Here is a 21,330-nt window from a genome sequence, read left to right as displayed (position 1 = left end):
ATAGGAAGTAATAGGCAGTTTCCAAATCACCAGTTCCCCTATTGCAAGCACTTTTTGCTGTGAATTGGAACTTGTCTCTCCCTTTGTACCCCATGCACCCCTTAAATATGTTCAGGGGTTTCCCCAAACACTCTAAAGCAGATTTGGGGGACAAACTGGGGACTTGGGGGGAAAGGAGAGGGAAGGGAAGTTCTGTTGCTGAGCCAAAAGTGCTTGTGGTAGCATAACTGTTCAGTGCAGCCTTTGTCTTTTGGGATGTTCACGTCACCCTGAGTTGTCCAGCTTCCTAAAAATATAGGCATTTAAACCATAATGTCCACTATATTTAAAGGGGGGAAACCACTATTGGCACAATTTATTCATGCGGATACCACCTCGAAAATGCAATAAAATGTAGCCCAATTATAATTATGAAGTCTGATTCCGACTTTGAAGCACCCCATTTTGTAATCAAGCAGGGTGGAACAGAGAGCTAGAGCTGGGTGTCATCTGCATATTGGTGACACACACCTGATGACAGCTCCCAGCAGCTTTATGTGGATGTTAAATAGCCTGGAGGACAAGGTTCTTGACGTACCACAAGTGCCGTAGCGTGGGGGGTGCAGGGGGGGCCGGCCGCACCGGGCGCAACATCTAGGGGTTAGGGTTAGGGGGCACAAATCCACGGGTTAGGGGGCGCAAATCCACGGGTTAGGGGGCACAAATTACTTGCCTTGCCCCGGGTGCTGACAACCCACGCTACGCCACTGTGTACCACTCATGCTCTATTTAGGGGAGACAAATCACAAGCCTGGGTTCACATGTAATGCTAAGCCAAGCCACAACTTAGCTCCTGGAAGCGCAACAACAGGATTGGGGGAAGAGCAAGGCAGGCGTGATTTTCTCTTAAAGCCATGGTTTTCTTTTAATCTCTTTCAAATTTAGCCATCTTTGCCTGAATGTAATTACAATTAAATGAGAAAAATTAAGAGGAAATATAGTGTGTGTTGATAGGAAATTATTTTTGAAGGTAAGAACTAATGCCGAGGTTATATGATAAATGTAGAAGAGCCTATGCGTTGAGGCTAAGGATTAAAAATCCAAAAGATAGACACCATATGTTGGTCTAATGGGGCACCCCGTAGTGTTCAACTATGAAAGGCTTAATCCTTGACTATGAATTTTCTTGCTTTTGTGTTTGTCTCAGACTCTTAAATAATGTTGTCATGGAATTTAGGATTATACTGTAACATAATTGACTATAATTACCTTTTCCCTACTGCTTTTTCCTAATCCCTAGTTGCTTCTGATTTTAGAATCTCAGCTTCCCCCAATAAGCACCTTCAAAACAATCTTCAAATCAGAGTAACGGTGCACAGAGTTTTATTGGGTTTTTAAAAGTACAACATAAATTTCAAGTGTTCAGATTAATGGTTTTTTTAACACTAATGGGATATAAATTTTATTCTTATTGAACAGATTAACTGTTCTTTTAAAGCTTGCCATTTGTGGCATGTACAAAATATTTTCTTATTTATTCAAAGGAGATATAATTAAAAACATGAACCATCACCAAGTTGCAGTAGTGCAGTCTTAGCTATTGCTTTGTTTGGCCACTTGCCAGGCAATGACAGTCTTTCTCATATTGGAGTAGGTGATTCCTCTCCATCACCATATCACCTCCATAATCTAACCTTCATTAAGGGATGTAGGATTAAGCATCTGATATATTCCACTGTGAGGTTTAAACAGGAACTAGCCCATCACTAGCCAAAGCCGGCAGTATTCAACACGAATCCTACTCAGCATATACCCGTTGAAGTTAATGCCTGGCTAGAACCATGAACAAGTACTCTCCATTATACAACAGGTCCCAGTAGCTATTGTTTATTCAAATGTCTACCCCACCTTTCCATGTGCGTGGTTTTACATTAATAGGTCCAACTTTAAAACAGATGAGGTGCCAATAATATTTGGGGTGATCTCTTATTCTTGAGTCACCCCTGTTGGCATATGAGTCAAGATCAATGAACCCTGCTGAACATGCTGTGATCTCTAGAGTTCAAGAGCTAGAGTTCTGAGAGAGCTTGGAAGCTCTTTATTCAAGAACAGTTATTCTAGTATAGCAATAGACACAGTAAATCGGATTGCTTTTTGCAAACTCAGGAGACAATCAGTAAAGGCTGTTGTTCCCACTATCAGCTTCTTTAATCGCCTGGTCATGTAAGGCAGACCCTAATGTCTGCCTTGCTTGGTCAAACAAACTTTTGGAGCAGATGCAGGGTAAAAGAAGGTAGTGTGAGTTTTCTCCCTCCAATCAAAATCGATTCCAACCAACTAAGATTAAATATGTGATGGGGTATTAAGTAGATGGGAGATGTGGACACATCTCCCATATTCCCATCCAGTGCCTCCTTTCTGCCCAATCCATGCTACTCATGCTCTGAGCAGATGTTGCATAGGGCCCAGGGGAATTTGGAGGAAATAACCTGCCTTTCACTTTTTCTCCTCTGAATTACGTAAGTTTCACAAGGCATTGCTTATATGCTAAATAAGTCTGTGAGCAAATAGTGCTCCTTAAAATATTCAGTAAACATTTCTGAACACTCTCATAACCTTAGCCATTAACTGCACTTGGCTGACACATTATTTACAACCCATAGTTGAAAATGCCTGACAATAAATTCTTACATTTGAACAAATTAGTGTGAGTAGTGTGTGCCTAAATTACTTGCGCTTAGAATGAAGTCCTCTACTTAGACTCACACTGCTCAAACACAATCATGTTCTCCATGTTACTTCCTGCTTGGCGTTGTATTTCATGTTCGTTATGAATCCAACCTTCCAGACTATACATTTTTTTAACTGGAGCTGCCTAATGTTTAGGGGATACTTTTCATTAGTTAATGACCATAGCTGTTATCAACAGAACTTAATAGTTGCCATGGTAATTAATGCAGTGATACTAAAATTGTAATTATTCAATTCTTCTCAATAAGGAATTTTTCATATAAGAAATGCTTTGGAGTATATCACTGTGAATTAACTACTGTATATGCTATTAGGGCTCTGCTAATTCATTCTAAAACATTTCATTCTGAGATTAAGGATAATCCTATGTATGTTTATTAAGTCCCTGTGTGTTCAACGGTGTTCATTCCTTAGTGGGCGTGCTTAGGATTGCAACCTTGGATTTAAGGTGAATTCTATGGCTTATGCAAGCAGTGAAAACATAGTCCGCTGCAGTGGTGAGGACTACAACTCCCAGCATTCCTAATTATTGACCAGGCTGGCAAGGTCTGATGGGAGTTTGGGTTCAACATCAGCAGAACCATAGGCTCCATATCCCTGGTCTACTGGGACCATCAGAATTGATAGAATATGGGTAAAATTGTTTATTGTAGACATGGATACATGCCATCATTGAAGTCAGTAGTGCACGGTGGAGTGGGGTGGCAGAACTCACCTGATCTCTTGACAGCTGTTGCTTACAGAGAAGAAGAAAGACTGATGTGGTGCTAACACGCTGTTGGAACCAATCCCATGCTCCTGCCAGTGTGTTTGCACCACATTGACCCCCCCCCCTCCCTTGCCCTCCTTCCAGGTAAGCAACAGTGACTTGGTTGCCAGGAAGTCAGGTGAGCACCACAATGTTGTCGTTCCCTGATTTCAAGTCTGAAACTAACACATCAACAGTTCTTCTTCTTACTGGGAACAAATTACATTCAGCATTATTGCTGCATTTCATATCAGAATTGAGATATCTATTTCCTTTAGAGTGTGGGCAAAAACATTGCTGCTTTAATTTCTGATGGCCAAATGGTTGCATGTGGCTTAAATATAAGTTCTAGTCTTTATCATCTGATTCTACACAATGAGCTAAGGGCATCATAATCTAGTAACGCTTTGCATCTTCCCCGCCAATTTTTGTGTGTGTTACTCATTGTGTAGGAGTGTTTTGCCGGCTAACTCCTCTTTCCATATGTAGCCCTGGTAGGCAAAAGTCAACACTTGTGAGAGCTAGCTAGAAAGAGTCTTTTTTTATTTTATTTTATTTTTAATGGTGGAGGGCAGCCTGGTATGGGGATTTAGCTTTAATTTCTTATTGAACATCTAAACAAAAAGATTTTAATGATACAGTTCTATGTTGATTTTTTAAATGCATTTAATTACATAATTTGTTTGAAGATATGTAGTTTGAGTAGCATCCTGCCAAAATTAAGCACTTCCCATTTTCCCTTCATTAGGGAGTTGAGTGGATGCTTAGATCTCTCATCCTGAAAACAATGGAACTTTAACATGTTTCATTTTTATGAATCATTTCTTCGTTGAAGGCTTGGTATAATTTACTCTTCATCTCATATATATATATATATATATATATATATATGCAGGTTTTGGTGTCCTCGGGTGTCTTCCCGTGTAAAAGTTGGGGTGTCTAGGCGACGTTTCGACGAGGTCTCACTCGTCATCTTCAGGCTGGTGCTTTCGGCTTCTTGTTACTGGAACAGAGCGGGATCTCAATGTTTGAGTTCCTATAAATACTGTAGAGGGGGTGTGGTGTCTAGCCTCCAATGTTCTGGGCAGAGAGGAAGTTCCCAGGCTAGTGTGTGATATTATATATATATATATATATATATATAATATATATATATATAATATCACACATATTATATATATATATAATATCACACATAAAATAAAACATATGGGAAGTTCTCTAAAGAGCAGTGGAGTTTAGTCAGTGAAATAGAGATATTACTGAAGTATTTTGGAAGACTGGTGTGTGTGAAATAAACTGTAATACTCCAGTCTCTTGATGACAGTATTCTAATATAGAGCCAGCACATCATTTGTTGTAATCCTTCCATTCTAGGATTCAGATGCTTTTGGGTTATTAGTAGCAATAGTTGCATCAAGAGATTAAGCATAAGCAATGTATTAGTGTGAAGTGCTGATTAATTCTTTATTAATTCTTCCCTTAATTAATTTTAAATATTAAGCCTAGAAGGCACTCAAATTATGAAGTTGTTTTGGATTCCTTTGCTTATTACACTTGTATTCATTTTTTTTATTTTTTTATTTTAATTTTGTGGTAGGAACCCTTTACAACATTCTTCCTCAATGCAAATGATGGAAAATTTGATCACCCAGATCGAACCTTTTCTTCAGTGGCAAGATCTTGGAGAACTAGCCAAAGAGACACTTCAGATGTGAAGGTAGGATTATTTTGCTACATATGCATGCAAAATAATTGAGTAACTGTTATTGTTATTACATACTACAAATAAACAATCAACTCATGCATTCCTGAAGTTCTGTTTCACGTAAGAGCAAAAAGAATGGCTGCTTTAGACTTCACTGCTCTAAAATGCCATTTTTATATACAATGAGAAATAAAGACTCTTCCGATATTTGAGTGCTCAAAAGATCTTTTGTTCTTGCAAAAAAACCCCACAACCATTCTAATTTAAATCAAATAATCACAAGATAGAGAAAAGCCCAATAATTTTTCTTTCCTGCTGTTAACTCAATATTTGGCCCATTCCATAAACAGAGCAAGATTGCATTTGACCTTAAAGTGTCATATTGTTATAGCTTGCTGAGCTCTGGCTTTGCATTGCCTGGGGCAATTAATAAAGCATTAATGACAAGACACATTTAAAATGTATGCTTTTCTGTAAGCCTTAGCTTTTACTTGACGATGCCTGGGGATATTATGCAACAGTACACATTAGATTAAACCAATATCTACACAATACGTAGAAACAGCCAGCGAGCAGGGTAATTTCACAATTGTGATTATACCTCCATTGTTCTATAGAAAGGTTTTTTATGTTTGAATACTGAATCCTACATTTTTGCTTTATTTTAAGAAGTGCCCTCTCCTGATTACCAGTTAATATGATAGATTCCAAACTACATGAAAAGTGCTAGTAGCCCATTGTTTGATTTTAGATATTTTCTGATTGTGTCTTGCTATTAAATATTTACAAAAGAAATCAAATTTATATCATCATAAGGCACTCACTCTTATTTGAAACAAGAATAGAAACTTGGTTACTATTTCTTTTTTAAAAAGCACATTGCTGGAGTCTTTTTAAAGGCACTTACGATCTCAAAATCCATTTATACTGATGTTACTAAGAGTTACATTATTTATGTATTGAATTTCTGCTTTGACTTAGGAGAGAGAAATAATTGGTTGAACAAAAAACCTCTGGTAAACTCATAAACTCTTACCAGGTACTTGCCATGATTTTGATTCCATTGGAAACCAATGTCATTTGGTATGTCATCAGCATTGTAAAGAAAACAATGCTTTTTGATCAGGATCAGCTGACACATTAAATAATTCACTTATGCATATTTCTTTGGGCTAAAAGCCCTAAGTTTTGTTGGTTTTCAAAATGTGCAGTATTGCTGAGACTGAAATGCATCGTTCTTTCATCAGAACTTTTTGTTTCCCTTACTATTGTTTTAGTTGAAATGTCTCTGAATCTATAAACATCCGTAGTATCTGCCAGACCACTTTGCCAGGCCATTTTGATGGACTTACATTGTGCTATTTGGTTTTGAAATGTATAAATATATGTTTGAAGTACTCAAAGGCAACTTTGGGATCTATGTATTATAGATCTTTAGTATAATGGGATACTGACCCAATATGTGATTGGCATACTGGACAAGATTGCAAAAAATCAAATAAATAAGATAATTGAAGACTAGATTATTATTTTTGTTCTTTCATATATATATATATATATATATAGGCTTTCTTAATTTCCAAAGTTGTTGTCAACTTTCATCTTATCTACATTCCAAGGACACAAAAGCCTGTTGAATATCTACCCTGAAAGGCATCCAGACTGTAAGGCTAGACTGGATGCTTGTAGATATATGATAGTTGTTGTGGCTGTTGCAAGCACCAGACATCTTGTTCCACTGGTACAGAATGTAAATGACAATAGATGCCAAATTTTGTAGTTTTTCCTAGTGTTTGGAAGGCATGTTGACCCTGTGGTTAGGCACTATCTTCAGGTAGGAAAAGATCTTATTCCTCCATCCCACCCCCTTTTATTCATGAGAGGTGAATTTCCATGGTTAAAATTAAACAGTGAAAGCTTATTATCCCAATCTAGATATTAAAAAAAAGTAATGGTTTGCTGTCATGAGAAGAAGTACGCCTGCACCTCAGTCTTATACCTTCTCTCCTCCCTTCCAAACCAGGGGGAGAAAATAAGAAGCTTTTCATTATGCTTTACAACAAATATCAGTTGCAGTTTTGTCAAAAGCCATGGTTAATTCTCAAAACAGAAAGCTCGCTTAAGAACTATAATGCACTGAAACTACTGTTCTGCCACATGTGAACAAAATGGCAAACTACTGTTTGTTGCAAACCACTTCTAATCTACTCCCTTTGTGTGGGAGGGGAGGAACGATCCCGAGGCTCACACATGGTTGTTCTTATAAAAACAAACCGTTACATCTGAACTGGGTCAGTGTGTTTGCACTGCGTAATTTTCAAATACAGGTATTAAAAGTTGCCATGTTTGACAAATTTGTGTAACAGCACAGAAAGGAAAATGCTGCCAGAAAGGGTTTATTTTTGCCTTTCTTGAAACATTGACCTTTTCCTGTAGTAATCAGTACAAAGCAAAAAATGAATACTAGTGGAATGATCCTTTAGCAAACACTCCACTTGAAAATGACCCTAACTTGACCATTTCATTTTTCACATTTGCTAGCACCTCCCCCCCTTTCAATTTGTATAATTTTGGCATCCAAAGAATAGAGTGCTCAAGAACTAATCTTCTCTAATGCTTCTCAAACATGTTACATTGCACTTGGACAAGAGTATGTCGATGTCAGAAAAGGTAGCTATGACAAAATGTCATTAAGGTGACAGATTGTAAATTAATATAGTTAATGGAGGTTCTTATAACTGAATGACCACCCTTCCTCCCCCAATATAAGGTGATTGTTGAATTAATGGATACCCAGGGATCAGCTTTTTAGGGGAAAAGAAGGAAACTGGCAGAGGTGGGGGTGGTGAGGGAAACAGCTTTAAAACCCTGCAGTGAATTACATTAGAAAACTGAAAACGTCTGTATTGGATTTTATTTCAGAGGGAGGCCATAAAATGGTGTACTCCTGGCAAAACATATTAAACTGAAATGTCATCTTTGTGGCTTATAGTATCCTATTATGTTAGTGTTAATAGTGGCCTTCTATAACACCAAGTTTTAAAGTTTAATTTTTCAGCAGCTTGAATTTATCCAAAGCTTGTAAATTAGAAAATGTAGTTTGGCATTTTTTACCTCATACAAAGACATAACACATGTAATACTATTAACAATACCTTTGGGGTTTAGCATAGCTATTAAAATAAACTAGAGATCATATTTAAAGACATAAAATGTCTGGTATAATATTCATTTTTGTCCTTTTAAAAGTTCCTGGTAGCTTTATTGCATTGTTCTTTATTTCAGAAGAAATAAAGAAGGCTAAGCTACTAAGACCACAGGAAAAGTAGCTGCTTATTAAGTAACAGAAATCTTAAGTTATTTGAGTGGATATGAGAATTCAAGGGGGACAGGCAAGGTTCCATCTTGTGAAAAGTCACATAGAATTATCGGGTTGTTGTCCAGGAACTTTTAGTGTTCTGTAAACATTTCAACTTCTGGAGTATGTACTTTAACAATAATTAGGACATATCACATGGACACTGAAATTATAGTTTGGCAAGATCCATTGAAATTTAGGCACTTTAAAGTCCCAGCTGTTTTTCTAGAAAACGTGAGCTAAAATCTCTCATGTGCTTACATCTCTCACATTCAAATAAACCCAAGTTTAATAGTATACACACTGCATAGTCCCTAGTCTTACATATTTTAGGAACCTTGTAAGGTTGTAGAATGTGATATCTTTATTGAAAAGTTTTATTGTTGGCTAATTCTTTATACACCCTTATTATTGTACATTAGGGATGGGGAATCTGTGCTAGCCAGATGTTGATAGACAACAGATCCCATTATTTCTGGCCATTGGCTGGTTCCCATGGGAGCTGGAGCCAAACAGGCTCTGGAGTACCACAGGTCCCCCATTCCTTCACACTTTGAAGTCTGGGAGTCCACAGGCAATCATGCTATTACCTATGGAAATCTGTTGTTGTACACAATGAAAGGAAAGTTAGATCAAGCAGCAGCCTGGGTCAGGGTAAGGCAGCATCATATTCTGATATGCCTCTGCACACAGCAATATTTCTGATTATATTAGTTTATTTTAATGAAGGTTATCTAAGCAATGGCCTCTGTAGCAGAATGGAACTGAGACGGTTGCTGCATCTATTATTGAGTAATTAAATGCTTTGTATTAAAAATCAACTTAAAGGTATAATAGCATTGAAAATTAAGCATAAGGACAAGGTTGCAAAAGTTCTTGAATAAATTCTGTCTACAGAAACAGTGTGTTTGTTTCTTCCACTACAGGAGTTAATTCCAGAGTTCTACTACCTACCAGAAATGTTTGTCAACAGCAACGGATATAACCTTGGAGTGAGAGAAGATGAAGTTGTTGTGAATGATGTTGAGCTTCCCCCTTGGGCAAAGAAGCCCGAAGACTTTGTGCGCATCAATAGGATGGTAAGAAGGCTTTTAGTTAAGCTTGAGTAACAAGTTCCATGATTTAACAAGCTGGCACATCACTAGCTTTTCACCTCCACAGGGCAGACGTTGAAAATGGGAGGAAGAAAAAAGCAAATGGAAGAAGTGGTTGATTGTATCCACTCTATATTTGAAAGCATATACATTTTATGCAGTAGATTTTATATACTTCAACAGGGATTCATAATGAAACCGTGATCACTGCCTGGATGCCCCTTGTATGCCACTCTGAACTTTCTAAATAAAGAACAGGAGATTAGTGTAATAAATAAAATAAAATGCTAAATTTCCTGAAAAGCCAAAGGTATATAGGAGCACTGAAAGAGATACGTTAGTGCCTTGCAAAACTGGTTCCTTTGAAAGGAATTAACTGATTACACTGGGATCAAGCATACTTTCCTACCTGCTATCTTACACCATCTGAAACGATACACCATTAGCATGTTTGTTGAATTTTATTTGTTTCAGATTAATGACTATATTTTTAACTCAAATATCTAAACGCTGAGTAGAAAGTACAATAGAATAGATACTGCAGCAATAAAAAAGTAACTGATGCATTTAAAATCAGCTCAGTATCACCCTGCTTAGATTGAAAACTTGTATGATTAGTAGCATTTTATTTATATATTCGTTATTTTAAAAAAAACCTTAATTTGAACTTGTGAGCATTAGTGTTTTAATAAGAATATTTAGAGACACTCATTAAGGTGCATTTCCACAACCTAGAGCTGCCCTCGCTCTGCAAAAATCTACACATATGAGAGGCTCTTCACAATTTATCCATCAGTCTACTTTGCACAGACGTGAATGTACAAGTGCAATGAGTGTAGGAGCTGTTTGTGTAGTGTGTGTGTTCATGCACACATGGCTGTGCTTTGGATATGACCACCACTGGCAGGTGATCCTTGTGGGCTGGGCATCTGAGCATTAATACAGCCATTGGGCTTAAAAACGTCATCCACCCTCTGTTCTGCACTGGGTTTGCACTGCAAGACATACCTAATATTCCCTTGGATACTGTTCATTTTGTTAATACCTATTTTCCCCCACCCAATATAAAATAATTGCACTATTGAGGCAAGCCTAGTTTCACAGTGCAATGATTAGCATCTATGAATCACTTCCCATTAAACATCCCATAGCATTTTAACAATAAAAACGAAAGAAAGAAAAGCAATTTCAATTCCAGCACGGGTACAGACAGGGATTTTTAAAAATCACATATAAAAAGATCTTCTTGTTCTTTTCTTTCCCTTGGATGTCCTGGGTTTTCACACTAGAGAAGTTCATATTTCAACTGACTTGAAATGCTCTAAATGCAAAAAAGCATTCACATCCCCCTGCTAACAACAACGGTTGTTGTTCCAAATAATAATAGCAACTGTTGTTGTCAGATACAATCTATCCGTGGTGCTTTGTATGCTTGACCTAACAATAATGCAATAAAAGTCACATTAAATCCATTTTAAAGAGGGGGAAGGTACAAATGGAATGAATTTAACTGTAGAGTTACTTATTATAAATTTCATTGCTTTTCTGTTATGAGCTGAAATGTTGATAACAGACCTAGGGAAAAATAGGTATAATTTAAGTACCATTACTAAATACAGAACATAAAAAGGTATAGTGCACACAATCCAATGTTTCCCAAGCTATTTGAAATATTCATTTGGGACCTTTGTGATTTTGCAGACCATTGCATGTAAAATATAGCACATGTTGATGATTATTGACTCAGTACCCCATTCATAAATTAATCAGTCTGTAAATCTTTATCTTCAACCTGTTTATACATTCATAGAAGTTTTATATAATAGAAACACTGTAGTCACTAGATGATAAATTACACCCATCTAATTCAGGCTTAAACAGGTATCTGGCATTTTACTGGCAAGGAAGTGGGAGGATATTCTGTGTTTTATAAATATATGCTCTGAGAGAGAAATAGCCTTTCATTGAAAGAAATTCCTGTGAAAATTGTTCTCATTAGAAAGACTGGGGAAGTGATTAAGTCTGGTAACTTTTAGGAGATGTTTCAGTAGATTTTAAGAGCATTCAATTTATACATCAGTGATTGTTGGCCCAGTTTAATTTATCCATAGCAAGCTAGACTGATTACTACTGACATACCCATGAAACATTAATAAAGCATTGTGTTCAATGCTAACATGATTATGGTCTGACCTCAGTGATGTCACAGAGGACAGAAGCCGTAAGTGTCCCTGCTAACATTACCCTAATGCTAGGTTCATCAATCATAATCTACCAGTTTACAAAAACAGGGAAAAAAGCTTTCCACAGATGTGACTTCGTAGTCTTGCTGAGCTTTTTGATCCCAGCAGACTTGTGGTGGTCCTGAGAGCCAAAAATAGAACACATTCAGCCAACAAGCCAAGCATGTTAAATTGAGGCAGAAAACTGTAGCATGGAAAAATAGAGCACAGCCTGTATAATAAGCATTCTGTAATTTGAAGAGGCGATCTGCCACAATCCAAGATTAACTATAATAATATTTTGATTATTAAGCACAAAACATTGTAGTGCATTACAAATTATAAAGCTGAGTGAAACATATAACACAAATTATACTTTTAGATTAAAAAAAAACCCCTGTTTACTTGGTTTCTATGTTGCTTGGGGGAACAGGGATACAGCTTTCACACATTTGCAGATATATTACACCAGCACAAAAGCTGGTGTCCACATTTCAGCAAATTACCTTCCCCCCAATTTGCCCCAAACAGCTATTTGTTTATTTATGTATTATATTCTTATCCCGCCTTTCCTCAGGGCAGCATTCAGCCCTCACTACTTTGTCTTCACAAAGCTGTAGGTCAGACTGAGAGATGGTAAGCCAGTAAGCTTTGTGGCTGAGTGGAGGTTTGAACCCTGTCTCTGTGATCTTAGTATGGCACTGTAACCAATATACCACACTGGCTCCCCATAGACCATGAAATCCATGGGTGTACTTGGAGGAGGCAATGGGAACCATGTCCCTTCCTTAATCCTATGTTAATTTAATTTTGGCTGCACAGCTGGGTCTATGCAAGTTAGACGGTCCCTTTCCCAGTATTTTTTTTTGTTAGCAATAGTGTACCTGTATTGCATGGTTTAACTAAAATTGCCGCAAATTGAAAGGATTGCACAGCATAAAATCCCCATCCAAAGGAATCCAGAAAAAATGTACAGTGGTACCTCGGGTTAAACACTTAATTCATTCTGGAGGTCCGTTCTTAACCTGAAACTGTTCTTAACCTGAAGCACCACTTTAGCTAATGGGGCCTCCTGCTGCTGCCGCGCCACCGGAGCACGATTTCTGTTCTCATCCTGAAGGAAAGTTCTTAACCCAAGGTACTATTTCTGGGTTAGCAGAGTCTGTAACCTGAAGCATCTGTAACCTGAAGCGTCTGTAACCCGAGGTACCTCTGTAAGTAGATGGCATTGTATTATCAGGTAAATGCGGTGGTGTACATAAATACTAAAGCATCTTGCAGATGAACAATTCACAATTCAACAAAGTGGTAAAAAGAGTAGTTCTCCAACTTCAGAGTTCTGTGTCTTGAGTTACCCTTGCTATAGAACGGTAAATATCCACAGTGCAGCTAATGAGGCTCTTTTACAATAAGTAAGCATAAAAATATTAATATGCAAATCTGTGGATATGACCAGGATCCCAAGTGTAACACTAACACATTCTTGCAATATGGATATAATACCCCATTCACATATGTCCCATTTAGAGTGCCCAGCTCCTGGACCAAGTGTTCATCAGTAGAGCCATCATAGTTGACTATAACACCTTGCTTGACCTTATGATGTGACTGCAACATCACAGTCATCTACAAAACTCCCATTTTCTTTTCTTTTCTTTTCTTTTCTTTTCTTTTCTTGGCAGCCTATGGGTGCCTCCACTGCTCACTCAAATCCAGGATGTTTAGCTCATTTTCTGCTTTGTTGATAAATTGCCACAAGGCTTATATCATTCCACCTTGGGAAAGGCAAAGTGTTGGCTCACTGTACCCCACAGCAAGGACATGAGAGGGAGCAATCTGTGTTTCTCTGGCTGTAGTATGGCTAACCATCCCTAGTATAGGACTGCAGCCTTTCAGAAGTCTATACATGTTCATTTAATGTGCATCCCACTATGCCTTGGACTTCACTTATGTACACCAGGAATGGGGAACCCTCCAGTTGTTGCTACAAATCCCATCAGCCCCAGTCAAGCAGGGCCAAAAGTCAGGGGTGATGGGAATTTTAGTTAAGCAACATCTGGAGGGCTTAATGTTTCCCACACACTTACCTGGCAGTAAATATACTTGAACTCAGTGAAGATGTGGAGGATAGCACTTTTAATGTTTTAAGAGCTTTCTGTAAGTTTTTGGCCTGTGGGAGCTACTTTAAGAATACAGTTCTTTTAACTGGTTTTCTCTTTAGTTGGTACCATTGTTTTCAAAAGGTATTGAAAGATAAATTCACCCCGCTTTGAATTTAAATAGAACACTGGAAGTTATATTTCCACTGATAAGCTGGACCTAAGGCAATTTTATTGAAGTGTTCTAAATAATTTCCATTTGAAGCCTCAGTAAGTTCATGTTCTATGTATAGAATAGTTAATAAAATGTTTCAAATATTGGGAAAAAATGGCTGAGGCAGGAATAAAACATAAGAATTCAAAATCTTGCTGTCCACTGCGCACCTAAGTTCTCTGTTGTGATATTCATAACTGGATAATATTGGTACTGTTTAAAATTCTATATAAAAGTTTAAAGATTGACCGTATAATAAAGCAGTGCTTGGTTTACATACACAATCCCTGTCTTTAAGAGCAGAAAGACTGCATGTTGCCAGTTTGGAGCAACACAAATGGAAAATTTTAATCTGCTACTGGAACAAAAGAGCCACAATCTTACAGCTTGATCTACAACCTAGTTAATCTGACATAGTAGGTTTTAAGCTGATTTAGACCCATTGATTCAGCTGGCTGGTTTTGACAAATATTCTAATATGTTAATGCAAATTAAATGGATAACTAGGACATGGTGTTTGCTTCTTTTGTGGGATTTTATGGAAAAGTAAGAAACCACATCCCTAAATGATATGATAAACATACAATTGCTGCCTTTTTAATTTAAAAAATAGACAGGTTAGAAATCCATTAAATAACAAAGAGGCATGGAAAATAGTTTATTTTTTCTATATACAGAGGTACATATTTAATAAATGCATAAAACAAACTTCCTGTAGAAACCCTTTAACAGTTCCAACGGAATGTATCATACCAATAATATTCTGTTTTGTGTGTATGTTTTTATTATGCTGCTTCTATAGTTTGGTTTTACTCTTTGTTGCCTTAAAACACTCTCAGAAAAGGGGGTATATAAATCTTAAAAGAAAACAAAAGCGTGTTCCAACATTACTTATTTTTTTACTTTTTCCCTTGTTGTCATGGCTTCTCACCAAGATCTCAACAGCAGCAATACAAAAGATACCAGAAACGCAATAAGAGTACTCCATAAAAACAAATAAACATGCAAATAGCCTAAATGTAATTAAATAATTTTAAAAGCCCAAGAGAACAGGACGGTCTTCCCCTGTAGTATAAATAATAATAACAACAGCACCAGGTGAACCTTTGTTGGGAGAAAGTTGCATGATTTGGGGGCCACCATGGAGAAGACCATCATAATATTCCATTTCCTTTTTTTGAATAAAATGATGAAATGCCGAATGAATGAATATAAAAGCTGAGAAACAAAATTTCTTTCATCCTCTCAATTTCGTTACCAGGCTTTGGAAAGTGAATTTGTATCCTGCCAGCTTCATCAGTGGATTGATCTGATATTTGGCTACAAGCAACGAGGGCCAGAAGCAGTACGGGCGCTTAATGTTTTCCACTACCTGACATATGAAGGTTCTGTAAACCTTGACAGTATCACTGATCCTGTGCTCAGGGAGGTAGGTAATTCTGGTTCCCTCTTACGTGCTACTAAGTTTCATTGCAAAATGCCTCCATATATTGCATTCTTCATTTGGAGCATAGGATATTTTTTATTCTTCCGAAGAACAGGCCAACCATATCAAATTCTGTAAACACTAATAAGAAATAAATGGAATAGATTAATGATCAAGGTACAAAGAATCATGGAAATAATTTTGGATGTTCCTTGGACTGTATCTATCTTACAAAATCCCTTGTTTCATTGCATACATTTCCAAAATGTTTATGATATGGAACAGAGGCTTGCATTGTATGTACCTTAGGGCCTTTGAATATGCCTAAACTGACTTCTAGTAGCTAAGCTGGGTGATGGGTTAGTTACGAGAGAGTTGACTTTGAGATGAACAGGGGAAACTGGGAATCTGTCTCCATCTTGAATTAGGTGGGTGTGGGAATAGCTTAGAAACTTGAGTCCGCTTTGAGGCAGTCTTTTAAAAAAATCTCCCCCCCAATCATTTCAAAGCCAGCTCTGAATGAACTCTGCAGGCAGTCTAAGTACTTCTTTGGATTTTGGTCAGTGCATTTAATTAATGAACAAGTTAAACTGACAGCACCATCCTATGCAGTAAGCTTACAGGGTCTTACATCTAGATAATTGTGTATAGGATTGCAACCTAAACTATACAGAACAATTCACTAAAATTATATATGATGTATATTTACTGACTATATGAACATATGGGTATCTAATGAGTTACCGAATAAAAGAGCTAAACTCCTTATCCATTCACAAATATGCCTATAATATTCATAATATCAAATGAGATTATTTTATTGGTTAACAAATGAAATGTTTAAAGAACAAAACAATACCCCCAAAGTAGCAAGAGGATTTCATTTTCTTTCTTTTGTGTTAGTTACTTGAGTGTTTGCCTCATATGGGATTTTTTAAAAAGGTATTTGTTTAATACAGGGCACACCTTATTCTTCCATGTTTTGTTTCCAGTCTTGTCAGCCCTTCATAATAAAATAATTATTAAAAGATTACAGCTATGAGTATTAAAGCGTTCTATGAAAGATTCAATTTGGTTGAAAAGTGTGAAGATGCAACAGCTGCACGATGAGTGTTGCTGTGGTGAAGCTGCATACACAAGCTTCCTTGCCCCATGATATCTGCCATCTGTTGTATGCAAAACAAGTAATAATTTATACATTGCCAAGCAATAGAATACTTGTGGCATTTTTTGATTGAATTTTTAAAACTGAAAACTTATATCTTGCTTAATTGCAACCTTTGCAAATATATTCCTTACATTATAAATGCTTTTAGGATATCTGTAAAGTTTATATGTGGTTTGATACATCATTTGATATTAGAAACCCCCTTCATAGTAATATGAGCTGATTTTATTCCATTTAGAGAAATGTAGGCAGACTTCTTTCTCTTTCTCTTTCATTTGTATTTAAAGCTTTTGTTCCATTCACAATATAACATCATTAATAATCTGGGTACTAATATAATCCAAGAAATTGTAATAATAGTAAACGGTTGCACGGGAACTGGCGCCCTGCATATGTACACTTGACCATACTTACTCTGGCTGATAGGAGTCGTAGTTTAAAGCATGTGGAGATAATTCAGTGGCCAAGTTGCTCTCTGGGGCAAGACAGTTTGAGCATATAACACGAACCCTGGCCGAAGTGCACAGGCTGCCAATTAATTTCTGGGCCCAATTCAAAGCACTGGCTTTGACCTACCAAGCCTTAAATGGCTCAGGACTGCAATATCTCAAGGGCCGCCCTCTCCCCATATGAACAGACCCAGACCCTGAGCCTGAGATCATCATCTCTTCTTTGTCTGCCTCCTCTGTGAGAGGTTGGGAGGGCGGCAACACAGGAACGGGCATTTTCAGCAGTGGCTCCTCGCTAGCGGAATGCTCTCCCAGGGAGACTCGCCTGGCGCCTTTGTTACATATCTTTAGGCACCAGGCAAAAACATTCCTCTTCTCCCAGGCCTTTGACTATTTGTACAATCTATGGCCTATGGAGGGTTATTATTTCATTTGTTATTTATTTTTGTGCTTTTATAATGTATACCGCCCTCTGATTCTTGGATGAAGGATAAAATCTTAAGAAATAAATAAATACAATAGTAATTATAAGAATAATAGGAAATCCTTATTTTAAAAAATGCATGTAGTTCACAACATTTAATAATACCCACAACAGCACTGTGATGTTGGGCACTATTATCTCATTCACATTCTCTTATCACAAACACACCTTTGCATGTGCAAGTGAAAGTGCATAGGTCTGTTTGATCTTTAAGGATTCCTTGATTTAATAATAATGATGATGATGATGATGATGATGATGATGATAATTTATTTATACCCTGACCATCTGGCTGGGTTTCCCAGCCACTCTGGGTGGCTTCCAGCAGAATAGTAAAATACAATAATTCATCACATATTAAAAACTTCCCTAAACAGGGCTGCCTTCAGATGTCTTTTAAAAATAAGATAGCTGCTTATTTCCTTGACATCTGATGGGAGGGCGTTCCACAAAGCGGGCGCCACTACCGAGAAGGCCCTCTGCTTGGTTCCCTGTAACTTCGCTTCTTGCAGTGAGGGAACCACCAGAAGGCCCTTGGGACTTCTGCAGCTTCCGCTTGACTGCAGGAGCTTCCGGCAGCCAATCAGAAACCGCGCTTTGGTTTTCGAATGTTTCAGAAGTCGAACGGACTTCCGGAACAGATTCTGCTTGACTTCTGAGGTACGACTGTTTATGCAATTTACTAAGGTTTGGTGAAAACATATTAAGATGCAATAGCTGTACATGTGTTGCATTGCTTTTGGGACAGGTAATAACTATAAAACCTTGTGCTTGTGTCCAAGTCCCATATTATTTGGTTGAGGGAAAGCTACAAAGAAGTGAAAGCAATTCAGACACATCTACAAGAATATTGTGCTTATGCTTGTTTTTGAATACTTTACTAGTTTTAATAGGGTTTTAAATATATAGTCATACCTCGGGTTACAGGCGCTTCAGGTTGAGGACCACCAAAACCCGGAAGAACCAGAATGGGTTACTTCCAGGTTTCGGCAGTCGCGCATGCGCAGAAGCGCCAAATCACAACCCGTGTGGGCGCAGACGCAGGTTGCGAACGCTGTGGGTTGCGAAGTTGCATCCCGCACGGATCATGTTCACAACCCGAGCGTCCACTGCATATGTAGCACTGTATTAGAAGAAACAATGGATCAAATTTCTTAGCTACACCAGTGTCCGTTCTGTTAGCTACACCACTGCCCCATTCAAGTAATTGTTCTGGGAGGGAGAGCTCTGAAGCACAGTGTCCTTCCTAGAATGGCTGCCCTTTGATTTCAAGTGTGCATTCCTCTATGGATGTTTAAAAAATATAATTTCCCCTTTAAAATCCACACAGAAATGGGATGGGACACAACTTTGTTCCTCATACAGAGCTGGAAAGAAGCTTTCATGAGTATGCCCATCCCTGTTATACATGTACAGATCTCTGATAGGCCAGATTAACGTTTATCCTTTTCATTAGGACTTGCACCATATTCAAAATGCAGAACTCAGTCCAAACAAAGTAACTTCTGCTAGTGTCAAACCTTTATTCAAAAAGTAGTGAGATTTTATTTTATTTGGGGGTGGGCAGGGAACAATTGTCAGTGTGAAAACAAATGGAAAATGTTGCAAGGTGTAGTTTCAGTATATCACCTTTTCAGGCATGCCTATGAATGGTTTCTTTTCTTTCCACCCTCAAAAACGGAGAAATTTAGTAAAGCAAAATCTAGAAATTTAATGAACAGCTCAAGAATATTGATTCATTCTTCCTTGACAGGTGAAATCATGGTTGCAGCACTAACCACAGCAATTATTGCATTAAAATGTCAAGAAATTAGAGGTCAGAATAAGAGATAATTTTCTTCCTTGTGTCAGATTAAAAATTGACATTCTTTGACAGCACAGGATCTCTAGCTGAGAAAATTATGACAGCTTAACTCATCTTGCACTTGTAAAGCAGTAATTGATAATGAACTTTACCATGACAGCCTTCTCCTGTGGAGAAACATGACAGAACATCCCTGGTACAAAGCCTGTATCTCTTTTTAATATGTAAACAGCAGTTATATTGGACTCTAGATGTTATTTGGAATTGTCTTTACTGTTGGTGTACATCATAATCCAAACCTATTATTCCAGACTTTTTTTAACTGTCTTCCAAGACTTGTGTTAAGGGTACTCATTCACGGAACAAAGGCATTTAAAACTTATTATCCCTCCAAAACCCATTTCTATATGTTTTTCCTATTATTTCATTTGATTATCAATACCTTACAGCTTAAAAAAAGATAATTTTTGTCATGTGCTTTTCACCCTCTCACATATAGAAATGTGACCCTCTGCAGCTATAAAGGTTGATTGTTTATTTGTGTTCAGATGATTTCGGGTGTCCTGTTGAATATAAAATAGCATGAGGCACGCTGAATATTTGCTTATATTTGCTGTTTTCCTGTGTACCTGTTCTTTAAAACCCAATTTTTACAAACTGGGCTTTAAGAAATTGGGTCACTTTTGCAAACGTTATGCCTGTTCCTACAATACCGTTCCTCCAAATTGTGGTATGTGTTTTTCTAGAAAAACCAGACATGACGTTTGTTTACACAAAACTAATTTAACACAGTGATGTGAATACATAAGTAATGGTTTATTACTTCTGCACAAGTTAAAATTAGAGAGCCTAAATGGCACTAGTTGGTTTGATCTCCCAAATGTAATTAAATTTGTCAGACGCAACATTGAAAACAGACTTTTTGTGTACACTTACAAGAAGTCAGTATTTCAAGTACATTGTTTATTTTATTTACTTATTCTTATTTCAAATATTTGCCAACCCCTCATCTATGTTTGTTAGATGCAGTCTGTTTATCTTTAGTAATGTTTTTAAAAGCTAGTGAAGGATTATATTGGACAATTGCTCTTTGTATTATACCTCTGGGCCATCTTATTCATATTCAATTCTACATATTACAAGCCTGTGCTGTACAATTTCAAAACATGGTATGGTGCAGATTCAGTCAAAATAGCTATCTGGAGCCAAAAGTGTAAGTTTGCACAAAACCAGGCACTGATAAGTTCATGACACAACTGACCAGGCAGTTCTCCTGCACAAGCCCACAATGAAATGAGCATGCCTTTGCCCAGCTTCCATATCTTTAAATGGGCCTTTGCAGAAGAACTTCCTAGTGACATATGTGTCATATTTCAAGCAGTTGCCTGTCAAAAGACCTCATCTTACTGACAACACACATGGCCAATTGGAAAAAAAAAATCAGTAAATGAATGGCATTTGACAGTTGGTTTCTATGACCAATTCCTAAACCTTAAAAACTAGTTCTCCTGTCAGCTAGCAGAGCATATGGCCTATGCAACATTTATTTCTTTTGAAAGTGTTTGATATCCAGCATATTTAAATTATTTTAAGTGGCATCATAATGTTTTGGTCTTGACGTTTTTGCCGTCGCCCTCATTTCTGGGTTCAAGTTTTTAGATGTTATTTTCTTCTCTTATCTCTTCCTTTGATCTGACAGGAATAACAAATCATCCCTCAGGATCGGCAATAGTGAAATATGCCCACTGGAAGCATAGTTTTTACTTTTTCTTCCCCTTGCTGAAAAACTCTATGCTGCTACAGGGGGTTGACATGATAGGGCTGTC

The 21,330-nt window shown here is 37.4% G+C and overlaps 1 protein-coding gene across 5 annotated transcripts in view; it reads left to right on the top strand.

Moving 5' to 3' along the window:
- NBEA (neurobeachin) overlaps window positions 1-21,330 on the top strand; it is a 344,666-nt gene that overhangs the window by 281,922 nt on the left and 41,414 nt on the right. For all 5 annotated transcript variants that reach the window (XM_083735945.1, XM_083735946.1, XM_083735943.1 and 2 more), the window contains 3 exons: window positions 5,079-5,198; window positions 9,471-9,623; window positions 15,435-15,602. In XM_083735945.1, the coding sequence (XP_083592071.1) occupies window positions 5,079-5,198; window positions 9,471-9,623; window positions 15,435-15,602 (441 nt within the window). The remainder of the gene's footprint in view (window positions 1-5,078; window positions 5,199-9,470; window positions 9,624-15,434; window positions 15,603-21,330) is intronic.

The sequence above is a fragment of the Podarcis gaigeae genome, assembly GCF_964106915.1.
Source record: "Podarcis gaigeae genome assembly, chromosome: 4".
NCBI lineage: Eukaryota > Metazoa > Chordata > Lepidosauria > Squamata > Lacertidae > Podarcis > Podarcis gaigeae.
Note: the sequence above shows the minus strand (reverse complement) of the source record. Positions and strands in the feature narration are given on the sequence as shown.